Genomic DNA, 15186 nt, shown 5'->3' on the forward strand with positions numbered 1-15186 from the left:
CAAGCATGAAAGTATCTTGTTCTTCCCCTGCCAAGTAAACACCAGCTTCCTGTTTGGTGGTACATTTAAAGGAACAGTCTCCACTCTTTGCGTGTGCCAGTGGCAATGGGGGAAAGCTTTCAACATGGGCAGTTAGTGGCTTAGATGATGGCACAGTGGAAAAGGCCACTGGGATATATGTTAGGTTGCAGATGCCTTTTTGGACTCTCACTTATCCCTTTATGCTATTACATTGCTTTGGAGAACGGTTTGGGTTAGTGGGTAATGCCAGAGGAAGGCAGAGCTAGTTAGGAAGAAACAAATAATTTATTCCACTAAGTAGCTGGGATATTCAAATGTTGCTTGCTTTCTTTCTTGGAGAGAGTGCCATTTGGGAATCATTTTCTCTCATATTCACAAGGCGAATAACCACATAAGCTCAGGTCCTTAATTGACTTTGCATTTGCTGGTGAAACACATTAAGCTTCAAGGCACTGGGTTAGTGGCACAAGCAGGGCATGTCTCCTTCCTAACAAAGAATCTGGAAGGTCTTTCCTCAAGGACTGCGGGCTTTGCAGTATAATATTGGAGGCTACAGAAAAAGGGTGCAAAACTAGGTTTCCGGTTTTACCACATTCCAGCTATGTAGAATAGCTCTTGGGTAGATCATTTTACTACTCTGGATTTTAATTTTCCTAAATGTGAAATGGAGATAAATTCTGTGTTACCCTACCCACCTCATATAGTAATTAAGATGATTAAATGGGATACCATGTGAAAGCACTAGAAGCATAAAACGCTATAAAAATGTAAGGAATTATTAGTCCGTACAAATTATAAGTCAACAAATATTTACTGAATATCTTCTATGTGCTAGACACTGCTCTTGCACTTACACAAAACAGAGATCCCTGCCTTCATGGAGCTTACATTCTATAGAGGAAGACCAGAAAATAAATGATCATCATAATACATAAGTAAACTATACAATATGTGTAGAAAGTGATACGTTTCTAAGAAAAATTATAAAGTTAGAGCAGAATAAGGAAGACTCAGGACTGCCAAGTTGGGAGGGGGAGGTTAAAATTTACAAAAGTGGTAAGTGAAATACTCATTGAGAAGGCAAGATAGAAGCAAAGAGATTGAAGAAGGTGAGGGATTTAGCTCTTTCGATATTTGAGTCAAGACCATTCCAGGCAGAATAGCCAGTATAAAGAACCTAAAGAGGAAGTGTGCTTGGTGAATTTGAGGAATGACAGGCCAGAGCAGCTAGAACAGAGCAGGAGAGAGAAAAATAGAAGATGAAGTTGCAGATTATATTATGCAGGGCCATAGAAGCCACTATAAGGATTTGGGTTTTATGCTAAAGGGAATGCAGTTATCAGAGGGTTTTAAATGGAGGAGTGGCATGATCTGACTTCCATTTTAAAGGGATCACTGTCGGTCCTGTTGAAAAAGAGACTGTAGCTGCGTGCGGTGGCTCACGCCTGTAATCCCAGAACTTTGGGAGGCGGAAGTGGGCAGATCATGAGGTCAGGAGTTCGAGACCAGCCTGGCCAACATGGTGAAACCCCGTCTCTACTAAAAAACAAAAACAAAAACAAAATTAGCCGGGCACGGTGGCGGGTGCCTGTAATCCCAGCTACTTGGGAGGCTGAGGCAGGAGAATGGCTTGAACCTGGGAGGTGGAGGTTGCGGTGAGCTGAGATCACGCCACTGTACTCTAGCCTGGGTGACAGAGCAAGACTCTATCTCAAAAAAAAAAAAAAAAGAAAAGAAAAGAAAAGAGACTGTAGTGAGTGAGGCAAGGCAAAGAGACTCCTGTCAGGAGGCTGTCAAAATAATCAAGGTGAGATGTAGATAATAGTGTAATGGTGTCTCACAATGACAAGTGATCAGATTGTGGATATGTTTTAGTGGCAGAGCCAACAGGATATCCTGGTGGATTGACTGTGGATTTTTTGGCCTGAGTAGTTAGAAGGATAGAATTACCATCTACTGAGATGGAAGGCTGTAAGGGAGTAGGTTTTGGAGAGAATACCAATGATTTAGTTTTGAATGTACTGTGTTGAATTTTACAGGAGTCAATGCAATGAAAGTAGATAAACAAGTATGAGATTTTGGAGAAAGGCCTAAGCTGGCTAAATAAATTTGGGAGTCATCTGCCTATAGGTGTTATTTGCAGCCCATATGAGATCACCAAGAGAGCGACTATAGATGAAGAAGAAGAGGACTTGGGGAGTGATCGGCCATGTTAAAGGCTGCTTATAGGACAAGTAAGATGAGACAGAGAGCTGATAATTGGATTTAGCAGTGCAGAAGTCATTGGTGACTTTAACAAGGGTAGTAAGGTGGAGTGGCCATAATTAAAAGTGTGTTTCAGGACATAAGTATTTAACCTTGGTAATATCAGTCATAAGAAATGAGAGAGAAATTTTGTTCCTATTGAGTGAGCCTGCCTTCAGATTTCCCTGGCTCTAGCTAATATTAAAAAAGAAATCTTGCAAGAAATACTATAAGGAAAACTCCATTTATCTTTTCACTTGAACAACATGCTGGTTTAGTATTGGGAGGGCTCTTGCCAGAGGACTGTGTTGTAACCCTGATGTGCTTTTCTGAGTGTCAAGCATATAAAGCAACGGGATTCACTCTTTCCCCATGTTTAAAATGCTAACCTTTGGCTCCCTTAGAAACTTTGGGAGGTAGAGGCATGAAATCCTCAAAGGGAAAGGAAGTTCATGGCCAAGGGTAAAGCATTTTTTTTAGGATATTAGGAAATTTTTTTCTGCCTCATTTTCTTCAATTTATTCTGAGCGTATCTATCTCAGAGGTAAAAATAGAGAAGTTAGAAAGCAGGAAACCACATACTCTTGTCTTATTTTTTATTTTCATGGATCAGCATATGATCTTGAGGTGATTTTGATGTTCAGCTAGGCTTTTTGTATCTTTTCTTTTTAGTAGGGCTTTCTACTGTAGGAACACTCTGGGAAAGATAGTATGTAGGGATAACAATAATGAAATGGTTGTCCTCAAGGGGACTTTTGGCCTTTGATCCACTTGGTAAGCAAACTATCATGGCTATACAGTCAGCCCTCTGTATTGTGGGTTCTGCATCCATGGAGTCAACCAACTGTGGATCAAAAATATTTTTAAAATATTGCATCTGTACTGAACATGTACAGACTTTTTATTCTTGTCATTATTCCCTAAACCAATATTGTAAAACAAACTATTTACATAGTATTTACATTGTATAAGGTATCATAAGTTATCCAGGGATGGTTTAAAGCAAGCTTGTCCAACCTGTGGCCCAGGACAGCTTTGAATACGGCCCAACACAAATTCATAAACTTTCTTAAAATGTTATGAGATTTTTTTTCACAGTTTTCTTTAGCTCATCAGCTATCATTAGTGTTAGTGTATTTTATTTGTGGCCCAAGACAATTCTTACAGTGTGGCCCTGGGAAGCCGAAAAATTGGATACCCCTGGTTTAAGGTATATGAGGGAGGATGTGCATAGGTTATATGCAAATACGACACCATTTCATATCAGGGACTTAAGCATCCATGGGTTTTAGTATCTGTGGAAGGTCCTGGAACCAATCCTCCTGTACACCAAGAGACAAACATATTGTGTTCTTGCTGATATCTTAACACTGGTTCTTATTCTGCTGGTGATGTGGAGGTTCCCAGAGCATCATTAGTCAGACCAGGAGTCTGAAGAAGGCCAAGAATCTGAAGAATCAGGTTCTTTTAAAAATTAAATAAAAAATTTTAACTTTTATTTTAAGTTCAAGGGTACAAGTACAGGTTTGTTACATAGGTAAACCCATGTCATGGTGGGTTTGTTTTACAGATTATTTTATCACTTAGCCTAGTATCCATTAGTTGTTTCTCCTGATCCTCTCCCTCCTCCCACCCTCGACCCTCTGATAGGCTCCAGTGTGTGTTGTTCTCCTTTATGTGTCCATGTGTTTTCATCATTTAGCTCCCACTTATAAGTGAGAACATGTGGTATTTGGTTTTCTGTTCCTGTTAGTTTGCTAAGGATAATGACTTCCAGCTCAATCCATGTCCCTGCAAAGGACATGATCTTGTTTTTTATGGCTGCATAGTACTCCATGGTGTATATGTACCACATTTTCTTTATCTAGTCTACCATTGATGGGCACTTAGGTTGATTCCATGTCTTTGCTATTGTGAATAGTGCTGCAATGAACATAATGTGTGCATGTATCTTTATGATAGAAGGATTTATATTCCTTTGGGTATACACCTAGTAATGGGATTCCTGGGTCAAATGGTATTTCTGTCTTTAGGTCTTTGAGGAATTGCCACACTGTCTTCCACAATGGCTGAACTGATTTACACTCACACTAACAATGTATAAGCATTTCTTTTTCTCTGCAACCTCACTAGCATCTGTTATTTTTTGACTTTTTAATAATAGCCAAGAAATCAGGTTCTTATTCTTGCTCTGCTACTAACTAGCTGTGCAGTCTTGGCAAGTCAGTTACCCTCTTTGGTTCTTCATTTCCTCAATTGTAAAATAGGTATAATCCTTGCTACACAGGATTATTTTATTTTATTTTATTTTAATTTTTGAGACGGAGTCTCACACTGTCGCCCAGGCTGGAGTGCAATGGAGCGATCTCGGCTCACTGCAACCTCTGCCTCCCAGGTTCAAGCGATTCTCCTGCCTCAGCCTCCAGAGTAGCTGAGATTACAGGTGCCCACCACAACGCCCAGCTAATTTTTTGTATTTTTAGTAGAGACAGGGTTTCACTATGTTGGCCAGGCTGGTCTTGAACTCCTGATCTCGTGATCCGCCTGCCTTGGCCTCCCAAAGTACTGGGATTACAGGCGTGAGCCACCGCTCTTGGCCACTACACAGGATTATTATAAGTTAATGTATGTGAACATATTTGAGGATATAATTACCAGAAGAAGGAAACTATAAAATATTGGAATGAGTTACCAAGGGATGCTGTGGAATGTTATTTTGAAATCATTAAAAACAGAAGGGCCTTTCCTTTGGTGGACAGGCATTAAGCACATTTGCAGGCAGAGGGAAGCAATCTGTAATCTGTGATCATCTTTCCATGTGGTAAAATAAAATAACCTGTTCTTTCTTGGCAAGCTGGCATTTGCCACAGAAACACAGAGGAGGCCACTACTGGTGCTTAGTCTTTCTCTTATCAAATTTCTGAGATATATTCCTGAAGTTAGGGACTAAATCCAGGCTAGGATGGTATGAAGTAAAAAGTATACAAAGATGTTTGCATAATGCTCTCCTTCTTATCCAAATGATTCACAAAGGAATACTTGAAACTTTGGGTTGGTTTGGGTGAAGTCATGCTAGACATAGGATAATGGGCCTTTATTATCTTGTCTCAATGACCTTGCCAATTACTTTCCAAGTGGATGTTTCTAAGGATTTAATGCTTTGAAAGAATCATTGTCACAATACGAGGTGGAGGGCATTCTCTGTGCAACTGGCAGTGTGTTGGAGGCATAGCCAATGTGTAGCCCACAATATAGTTAGCTTTCGCCAGGCCAGGAGTGGTGCATGTGAGCTACAGCCCCACCAGAGCTCACAGCCAGAATAAGGAAGTGCTTCAGAGGAAGTTAGACTAGGAGGATTTGCTAATCCTCAAGGATTCCCTACAGTCTTTGATCATTCTTAGGTCTCCTGAAAGGGTCATTTGTGAACTACAGCTTCAAGACAGTCCTGTTCCCTCGCATTTTTACCCAAGCTCAAAGTCATCATCTAATATTGGTTCTAACTATGAGATGAATTGTATCTCTGGCATGTCCTTCCAGTTTTTGTAATGCCTGCAGCCATCTCTTCTCCTGCCTTCCACAGGTAGCTATTCACTAGTCATGATGTACCACATACTATTTCCTAGATCCTGGAATGTCTCTGGTGCAATTGTATCAGCTAGCATTTATTAGGTGCTTATTATATACCAGACACCATTTTAAATTCGTTGTGCTAACTAACTAATGTAATTCTCACAATGGTCATTATCTTCATTTTACAGATGAGGAAACTGACACAAAGAGTAGCTTAGCAACCTTCTAGTTAGTAAGTGGTGAAGTTGAAATTCAAATATAGGGGTTTTTTTTTGATACCAGATCCTATCCTTATAACCACTAGTATAATTTTCTATCTCTCCCAAAAAGCATATACAAACAAACAACCACAACTTTTCTTTTTCCCTCTCAGAAAGCTGAAGAAAGACTTGGAAATAGAACCCCTTTTCCTGTTACCTCCAAGTTCTGTTTTTATTTCCCTTATTTTAGACCCTGTCATCTGCACTGTAATATTTGAAAACCAGAAAAATCTTTCTAGAAGTATTACATCTCTTTCCAGACTCTCTAAGGGCCTGGGAGACTCTCATAGCAGCCAAGCCTCAGGGACAAGCCTGTGTAGGGTCCTACCAGGTTAAGATTGAGTGTCTATCCTCATGTTTGAACAGTGTTTTGAGGAAACACTGTATCTATCTAGGAAAATAACCAAGATGTATTTTCAAAAGTAGTTGTTTTTTTCTACTAAGTTGTTTTTCTGAAGGGTAAGCCAGTCTGTGATTTTTCTCTGCAGTAATGAACAAATTTGGAGGAGGAAAGAAATTCAGTGGAATTTGGTTTAAATTGACCATAAGGACATTTCCTACTCCCCCTTTTTTTAGTTTTAGTTTTGAATTTTTCATATATTTTCAAGAAGAGGCCATGTTTAGCTCCTCAGCTGCACAATTCTTTCCTTTCTTTCTTGATAAATTAAAGATGCTTCATGGGGATTTTTAAATGTCAGATCCTATAACAGGCAAATGCTGTATTGCACACAGTTATTTTTTTAAAGGCAAAAGTTTATAGCTTTTTCAAAAAGAGTTTAAAGTGTAAATACTGTTTTTTGTTCATTGTATTCTCATAGAGATGCTTCTGTTTTGTCAACATTGTGAACGTTGCCCTTTGTGGATAAACTTCTCCTGATGTTTCCTCAAGGGGTGAAGAGGGCAACGAGAAGTTATATGTCTGTAGGTGTTTTTTTAAAACCATTTGGATATTGAATGCATGTATCCAAATGGTACTGCAGCACCGGAGAAGGGAGCACTATGGAAAACAATTTTCCTGTTTGTAAATAGGAATCTGGCACCCGCCCTCACCAAAGGTGCATTTTAATCTTTCCCACATAACTGCCTCTGTTCTCCTTGGATATGAACTAATTTACCTTACCTAATACAAAGAAGCTTATCGACTATAAAGATAGACCTAGAGGATTTGGATTTCTTTGCTCCTTTTCCATCCTACTGTTAGACACTTATTGCCAGTTTTCCAGTTAGGAGCATTGCAAAATTGCCGGGTAGGACTTTCAGCTAAAAGAAAAATGGTGACTTTTGATTAGTTGTGCAGACAAAAAAAGTCCTAAGAGAGGTTAATAAAATTTAATGGGGTCAAAAATCTCAGTTACCAGATGGATAGTATGGCCTCTGCCTCAGGGGTCTTTATGAGCTACTTATAAGATATAGGTTATCTCATCTTGTATCAATTAAAAACTTGGCCTAGCCATCAGGGTCTCTTGCCTTAGCACTGCCATGAAGTAGAGAGCCACACAGGCCAAAGGGACTCTGCCCTGCACATTCATACTTCATTCCATTTTCATTAACTTTGATGACTGGCTTGCTGAATCGTGGTAAGACTCTTATCACTATCTTGCTGTCCTCATTAGTTTTTATAGGATGGAGGCCTAAAATTTAAAAAATAAAACTATTTTTTTGAGGTATGGCATGCATATAGTAAATTGCGCAAATTTTAAGGATGCATATCAATGCTTTTATTTAACATATGTGATTATATCAAGATATAGAACATTCCCAGCACCCCAGAAGGCTTCCTCATATCTCTTCCCAGTCAATAACCCCCTACCCAGAGGTAACCACTTTGTTCCCATAGATTTGTGTGCTTGTTCTTGGATTTCATGTAAATGTAGTGATATGGTAGCTCATTTTATGCATCTGGTTTATTTCAACATTCTTGTACCTGTATCTTGGTGGATATTTGTACACTCTTTGGTTATATACTTAGGAGTAGCATTCCAGGGTCATGTGATAGAGGTATGATTGGTTTTAGTAGATACTGCCAAATAGTTTTCCAAGGTAGTTTTACCAGTTAACAATTTCACCAGCAATGTATGAGAGTTCCAGTTGTTTCATGTTTTCAGTGCTTAGTATTGTCAGTCTTTTTCATTTTAGCTCTTCTGGTGGGTTTTGCATATCTCATTGTGGTTTTAATTTGCACTTCCCTGATGAGTAATAGTGATGAACACCTATTTATATGCTTGTGAGCCATTTGGATATTCTCTTCCATGAAGTGCCAGTTCAATTCTTTTATATTTTTTTAAAATTAGATTGATTATATTTTTCTTATTGATTTGTAGGAGTTTAAAAAATATATGAATGTAGTAGATATAAGTCCTTTGTTAGATATATATTGTGAATATTTTATCCCAGTCTGTGGTTGGCTTTTCATCCTCTTAAGGTATAATTAATTAATCTTTTCTTTCATGGTTAATGTTTTTTGTCCTCTGGGAAATATTTGCCTACCTAAGATCATGAAGAGTTTCTCTGGTGGTGTGATCTAGAAGCTTTGTTGTTTTGACTTTCATATTTAGGCCTATGATTCATTTCAAATCATTATTAGTATTATTTTGGTATCTGGTATGAGGTAAGGGTCATGGTTCCATTGATTTATTTGTCTGTCCTTGAGCCAGTACTATGCTGTCTTAATTTCTGTAGCTGTATAACTAGCCTTGATATCTGGTAGCATATGTCCTTCAATTTGTTCTTCCTGAAGATGTTTCACTATTACTAGCCCTTTATGTATCCTTATGCATTTTAGAATCAGTTTGTCCAAATTGCCCTTTGGGAGTGGTTTTGATCTTTTTGACTCATTAGTTTTCCCTTTGTCCCTCTAACTTCAAAATCTAGGTAACCTTTTAAGGTGGAGACCGGTGGCCTGTTTGGGGCAGTTCCCCTCTAGAGGGAGAATTTGTCTCTGAAGTACCAGGAGACTGCAGGAGATTTTCCTGTGCCTTTCCTACCCAGACACCAGCCCAGAACTCAGGTGACTTCAGGTAAGAAAAACTAGCCCTGCATTTTGGGCTTCTCAAGTTTCCAGCCCATTTTAGTGTCTCCCAACTGCCAAAAGTTATGCTCATTTCTCCTTTCCTCAGGAGAGTCCTTCTGCCTTACAGCCAAGTTTCAACAGTGCCCAGAATTAGCAAATGCCACAGGAAAGGAAAAAAGCCCCTGATAGTCAGTTCACTTAGAAAGGGCTCTTTGCTCTCTGAAATGTTGGTTAATCTCATCCTTGCTTTTCCTTAAACCTATCGATTTCGCAATTTATCTTTTTTTTTGGGGGGGGTGTTTTTTTCGTTGTATATGCCACAGTTTGCTTATTCATAATCTTCTTGATAGATACCTGAGCTCTTTCTACTTTTTGGTGATTATGCATACAACTTCTATAGCTATTCTTGTAAAAGTCACTTTGTGAACTTTCACTTAATTTGGGTAAATACCTAGGAGTGGAATTGCTGGCATATAGATAGGTGCATGCTTAGTTTTATAGGAAACTGATAGATGTTTTTCCAAAAACATAATATGGTTTTATATTCCTACCAGTAGTATGAATGTGTGTGAGAATTCTGGTTCCTCTACATCTTTGTCAATATTTGATGTTGTCAGTCTTTAATTTTAGCCAATCTACTGAGTATATTGTGGTATCTTAGTGTGATGTCAATTTGCATTTCTTTGATTACTAATAATGTTGAGGATGTTTTCATGTGCTTATTAGCTCTTCATTTGAATTGTCTGTTCAGATCTTTTGACCATTTTTAAGTTGGGTTGTTTGTCTTTTTATTATGGAGTTGTGGGGGTTCTTTATATATATATGTATAGACACACACACGCACACACACACACACACACACGTATATCTGACAATGAACTTTATATATTCTGGTTGAAAGTTCATTGTCAGATATATATTTTGTGAATATTTTCTCTCAGTCTCTGGGTTGCCTGTTCATTTTATTAACTATGATTTGATGAGTTGGTCCATTTTTCTATCCCCTGTTTCCCACATGCATGGTTGAAGCTTGATAATATTTACTGAATGAATGAGCTGAAAGTTGTTCCTCCCTCCCTCCTTCCATTATTTCTTTTTTTCAAAGACACTTACTGATTATATACTATGCTGGCAAGCACTCTTCTGTTCTTTGGGGATATAGCAGAAAACAAAACAGACAGATTTCTTAGTCTCATGACAATTACATTTTAGTCTATATGTATGTGGGGGTAAGGTGAGAGACAGAAAAACAAATAATTAAACAAGAAAATATGAGCTAGTTATAGATACCATCATGCAAAAATGAAATTTGTGTGTAATGGGAAAGGGATGATTAGGGGCTTTACCCAGGTTGAGGGGTAAGAAATCTGAGGAGATGATATTAAAGTAGATATCAGAATGGCACGAAGTCAATCCCCACTCCTCCCTCACCAAGGAGGAAGGGATCCCAGGCAGAGGATATAGCTAATAAAAAATCCCTTAAAGTGAGTTAAGGCTGGGCATAAACTATCCAAAAGACCCCTTTAGGCTAGTTAAGGTGTCCAGAGTTGGTTGCTTTGGAAATTACCATTACTGGCATAAGCTGATGCTACACTCTTATCTTTCTTATTATTGGAATACCTAGCAGTTTCTTCAAGTTTCTCCTTGCCCTCTCCTCACCCACTAGTTGCTAAGTTCTGAGATGGTTTGAGAATAAAAAATTTTAAAAAGCTAATACAAGGGTCAAGAAAGTTAAGGCAAGGTCACTAATTTTTTTTCCCATCAAAAGTGACTGAGTCCCCCGCCCTGCAAAAAAAATCAAGGGCCACATAAAGTAATAAGTAACTACATTTCTCTTATAAGAGAGCAAAATATGGAATGTTCTACCTCTCTGCTTTTTATGTTTAGGTTGTGTAATGTACAACTCAATAAATACAATAAAAATTTGATGAATCAAATATAATTTATTCCAATTTTTTCCCAGTTTCAGGAGAGAGATACAAGAAAAGATGATGGAAAAGGGTAAGAGTAGATGGAGATAGAGAGGGTGTGAAATAGAATGAAACACATAAGTGAATAAATGGAAGCATATTGACCAAGAGGAGGAATAAAAGAGTCCCAGAGGAAGATAGAGAAGCTGAGAAAAAAAACTGGGTGAATGGGAAGTCAGAAGTTAAGTAGGTTTTGTGTGAGTGTGTTCCTGTCATCTTCTTGTGCCTTTGGGCTGTATATACCATATAGTAGTTATTGCTTCCTTTGAAAAATGTGATAGTGCTTTCTTACAATATTTAACACGCATCTTTCTTCCATGTTTTCCTTCTGATGAGCTGATGCATCTTCTAAATAAATGCCACATTCCTTTCCTTGATTTCTCTCCATATTTCCTTTCATGAGACGTTTTTCTCTTAAATCAAACAAACATCCTTTGAATTAATAAAACAAAATATACCTAAAGCTAAATGACGAGTTAATGGGTGCAGCACACCAACATGGCACATGTATACATATGTAACAAACCTGCACATTGTGCACGTGTACCCTAAAACCTAAAGTATAATAATAATAAAATTAAAAAAAAACTGCCCTGCCTCTAGTACCCATTCTCCTATATTCCATATGGAAAATTGCCTCCAACAAAATCGTGCCTTCTGGTCATTATCGTTGTGACCCTCATCATCAGGGCAAACCCCATGTCTACTGGTAAGATTTTGGACAAAAAAAAAAATGTAGTGATCTGATAGGACTTAGGCTAAGTAGAGATAGTATATAACTGAGAGGGTCAAAAAAGGCCCTGTGAAGACCAGCAAGCTGTATGTGCAAATCACAGACCATCTGGCTGATGATTTTCTGTACTCCAATAAATATCCAAGGATTATAGTCAGCTGAAAGTGAAGCCTGTGGCTTGCTGGGCCCCACTCTGGTCAGAGCTGCTGAAAACCGGGCAATAATAGACTTGGTAGAATCCTAAAGGAGTTATATAGATGACTACTTCCTAAGACTTTCAACTAGGAAAAGCCTGAATGGGGCTGGAGAAAGAAAGTTAGCCCAATTTACAGAATTAATCAGAAATTTAACATGTAGGTATACCCAAGAAAAAAACTGGCCAAAGGTATATAGCTACACTGATCAGCCATATAGACCTGGACTATTGCAGGAAAAACAATCTGGTGAGGGGAGATATGAAAATAAATTGGTGAAAGAATTTAGAAATTCTTATAAAGATGTGTCAGCTCATCAGAACAGAAAAGCAGAATAATCTATTTGGAGGGAGAAGGGAGATAATCTAGGCCCCCAAAACTAATGTAGATCCTGAAGCTTCAGGGACTCTAAGTTTCAACTCAGCTCCCTTTTCAGTTCAATTTAAGGTTGTAGGATGGGCTTGTGAAACCTCAGGGCATATGGGCATGTATGTACCAGGTTAGCAGAGAAGAAAGAGTTGGAAAAACTGTGAATCAAATAAACAAGTGAGTAAGAAATATGAGATATATCAAAATACTAAAAACTTCTTGCATCCTCAGCAGATTCATTTTAAGTGTGGTGGGGAGTGGTAAACCAGACAAATGTAGCAGGTAGATTATATTGAGCCAATATCTAGATTTTCAAACAAATAATATTGCCTTACACAAGTATATACTTACTCAGAAAGTGGGTTTGCAGAGCCCAGCAGACATGCAGATGAAAATAGTACAACCATGGCTTTAGATAAAGTTGGAAGAACTAGCTGCTAGATATGGAAGAGGGGCAGTAATAGGAAATTATCAAGGAACTAGTTTTATAACTGAAATTCTCCAAAGTTTGGCAAAATACAGAGAATATAGGACTTTTATTTACCATAAACTCCCCAGGCTGCAGGGCATCTGGAAACTTTAATGAATGGATTCCTAGAAACACAGAAAGAATTCAGCAGCACCAGATATAAATGGCAATGAGGCAAAGGTGCTAATAATTGACAGAGCCTGCGTGAGTATATCCTTCCTCCAAAGAGATGTTCAAGAAAGACAGACAAACTACCTAAACTCACTTTTCTCCCAAATCTCTTAACAAGAGATAAAGACCATGAGGTTTTCAAAGGAAAGAAAAGTAGTAGAGCCTCACAAGGCCAGCAACAAAGGAGGGGCTATAGTTAGACATACTGTTTCAACCTTAACAGCAATTCTTGATAGGGGTAACCAGTAGCCATAGCCTGTAGGATGGATAAAGGCTCAAAGATACTAATTTTTATATCTCTCTTTTTTATTATTAGGTCTGCTTTGCTGTTTTCTCTTGGCTGTGACAGTCCGCCTGATGGTCATTATAATAGCAGTTCACCACTAGTACAAACAAGAGTACCATACATAAATTCTGTACGCAGTTTACCAACATCATCAAAAAGTTATATTGTTCCACTGTTCTCATTCTGTACTTGATCACCATCATAATCATATCAACATCCTAATTTCTGGCCTAAACCAACCACAGAACCATTGTTAGCCCCTTATACTATCCATTGTCACCAAGAGTCCATTTGCTACAGCTTTTAGTGATATTTTATCTATTTAGAAGAGCACCGCGGCATGGATTCTGTGTCATTTCCTGTACTCATTGATGGACTTGTTGCTTGTGTAGCCCAGTTAATAAGAATAGCTGATGAGCTTTTACAATTCATTATACAAGTACAAGAAGCTCCTTATGTAGAAGAAAATGGTAGAGCAGAAGAGACTGAAGCAGATGCACCTCTTCCCGAGGAGCCTTCACTACCAGATCTCCCTGATCTCTCAGACTTAGACTCAATACTTACACCAAGAGAGGATGAAGACCTAATGTTTGATATAGATCAGGCTATGTTAGACATGGATAACTTATATGAAGATACAGTCTCTGGTATAAATGATGACTTAACAAGTGACTAAGACCCAATTTCTGCACCCGCCCCCAGGGATGTGAAAACTGATCATTTCTCTGTTTTAATATATTCTTATTTTCTGTATATTAGCAATATGTGTTTTCTCACAGTTCTGCACATTTTCATTACTAATAACCTATATAACAAGTGAGATTTGATTTACTTCTAGCAGAAGCTGGTCTTTTTTCCTCTTTGTTGTTATTCAAAAAGTTCTGGTTTTTGCCGTGTAGGTCTCCCTTTACCTGTATTTACTCTCATGCTAGAATTTCTCATGACGGGAGCAAACAATAGTAGAGAAAATAAATTCCTTACCTAATTATGGAGTGGAGAACTGACGAACTCTATCACATCTTGGGACTAATTTCACTGCCCTCCAATGAGTGGAAATGAAAAGGGGAATATCCCCCAGGGTAGCATTACAGTAAATGAATGCATTCACATTAACAAGACAATGTTGGGATACTTTTATTTGAAAGGATATAACTCCTTACTTATCCTTTAAGAGAGCATGTGTCCGACAAAAAATGCTATAGCAGACTAACGGAGATCATTTTCAAAGAGTACTATCTACCAGATAATAAAAGTGCAGAAAGGTTTTCAAATGACTGTTGCCAAGGAGAAAACTGAAAAAGCTGGGACCAAGAGTTCCAATGCAGGACTGTTCCTGCAAATTCTGACCACATTGCAGCTACTTTGCACTGTTATTCCCCAAATGGAAAAGACACACTATACCAAACAATCAAAGAGAGAAGCAACAGAAGGGCCAAGCAAAGCCCTGCAAGGAATATTCACCAATGGAAAGACAAACACTCACCATATTGGACTAAATATCTATGGACTAGATATAGTCCTTAGGCATCAAAGCAGGAAGATGCTACAACTCCATAATATGTGGAGCTGGTTGGACCCTAGTTTTCCTGGGTCACCTGGACAGATTGTACTGTAATGGTACCTCAGGAACCAGATAAGGTATATTCCCGTGTTTGCTTTGATTCTGTAATTGTATGTGCTTAAGGATTGTTAAGATATAACCCCCGCTCTGAGGAATGGGTTGTTGTATTAAGTATGTTTGCTCTATGGAACAGAATTAGAGTTAATAGTGAAAAGAAATGTTTAGGAAATAAGAAAATACTTAGGAACGAGAACTAGTGGGGATGGTGTTTTCAGGAGAGAGAAGCAAATCAATAAATTTTCAACAGTTATGCGACGGTTTACGATGG

The 15186-nt window shown here is 38.3% G+C and overlaps 2 protein-coding genes across 2 annotated transcripts in view; one reads left to right on the forward strand and one right to left on the reverse strand.

Moving 5' to 3' along the window:
* TRPC5 (transient receptor potential cation channel subfamily C member 5) overlaps positions 1-15186 on the reverse strand; it is a 312205-nt gene that overhangs the window by 116886 nt on the left and 180133 nt on the right. The gene's annotated exons all lie outside the window — the stretch shown is intronic.
* TRPC5OS (TRPC5 opposite strand) lies at positions 13373-14041 on the forward strand. Its single transcript, XM_003262213.4, has one exon. The coding sequence runs from the start codon at positions 13638-13640 to the stop codon at positions 13971-13973; it is 336 nt and encodes a 111-aa protein (XP_003262261.1). The 5' UTR covers positions 13373-13637; the 3' UTR covers positions 13974-14041.

This window comes from Nomascus leucogenys, chromosome X (assembly GCF_006542625.1).
Source record: "Nomascus leucogenys isolate Asia chromosome X, Asia_NLE_v1, whole genome shotgun sequence".
In the NCBI taxonomy this organism is placed as follows: domain Eukaryota; kingdom Metazoa; phylum Chordata; class Mammalia; order Primates; family Hylobatidae; genus Nomascus; species Nomascus leucogenys.